The sequence below is a fragment of the Corvus brachyrhynchos genome, unplaced genomic scaffold (genome assembly GCF_000691975.1).
Source record: "Corvus brachyrhynchos isolate BGI_N302 unplaced genomic scaffold, ASM69197v1 scaffold80, whole genome shotgun sequence".
NCBI lineage: Eukaryota > Metazoa > Chordata > Aves > Passeriformes > Corvidae > Corvus > Corvus brachyrhynchos.
Window position 1 is genome coordinate 14,566,969 of NW_008236769.1, and position 361 is coordinate 14,567,329.

Consider the following 361-nt stretch of genomic DNA (forward strand, 5'->3'; position numbering starts at 1 on the left):
GGAGCATTCTGAGCAGACTTTAGGAGAGATAAAAACATGAATAAAGCCACCTTCTGTCACAGCTACTTTTACAACACAGCAAGCCCTGCTGCAAGAACACAGCTGAGTCTTAAGATATTCTTGGGATTTAGATAATCCTTTAAGGATATACCTGGGGTCACTGGAACAGTTAAAAGTGCCAGTACGTATGCCGAATCTTGAGACTTTCTTCACCATTTTCTCCCAGTGGACTTTACCCACCAGTGGGCTTCTGTCATTTGCTATGACCTATTGCCAAAAAGAAGTATTAGTTTAGTATCACAATATTAGTCAGTTTGGTTCCTGAAATGAAGATCAAGTTTCATGAAAACAGAGACAGAAA

The 361-nt window shown here is 39.9% G+C and overlaps 1 protein-coding gene across 3 annotated transcripts in view; it reads right to left on the reverse strand.

Moving 5' to 3' along the window:
* The window catches only part of LOC103611200 (E3 ubiquitin-protein ligase RNF103), a 33,812-nt gene that overhangs the window by 21,946 nt on the left and 11,505 nt on the right, over positions 1-361 (reverse strand). The window contains exon 3 of one of the 3 annotated variants that reach the window (XM_017727781.1): positions 152-267. The exons of the other annotated variants lie outside the window; for them this stretch is intronic. Coding sequence (XP_017583270.1) covers positions 152-267 — 116 coding nt within the window. The remainder of the gene's footprint in view (positions 1-151; positions 268-361) is intronic. 3 annotated transcript variants of the gene reach the window in all.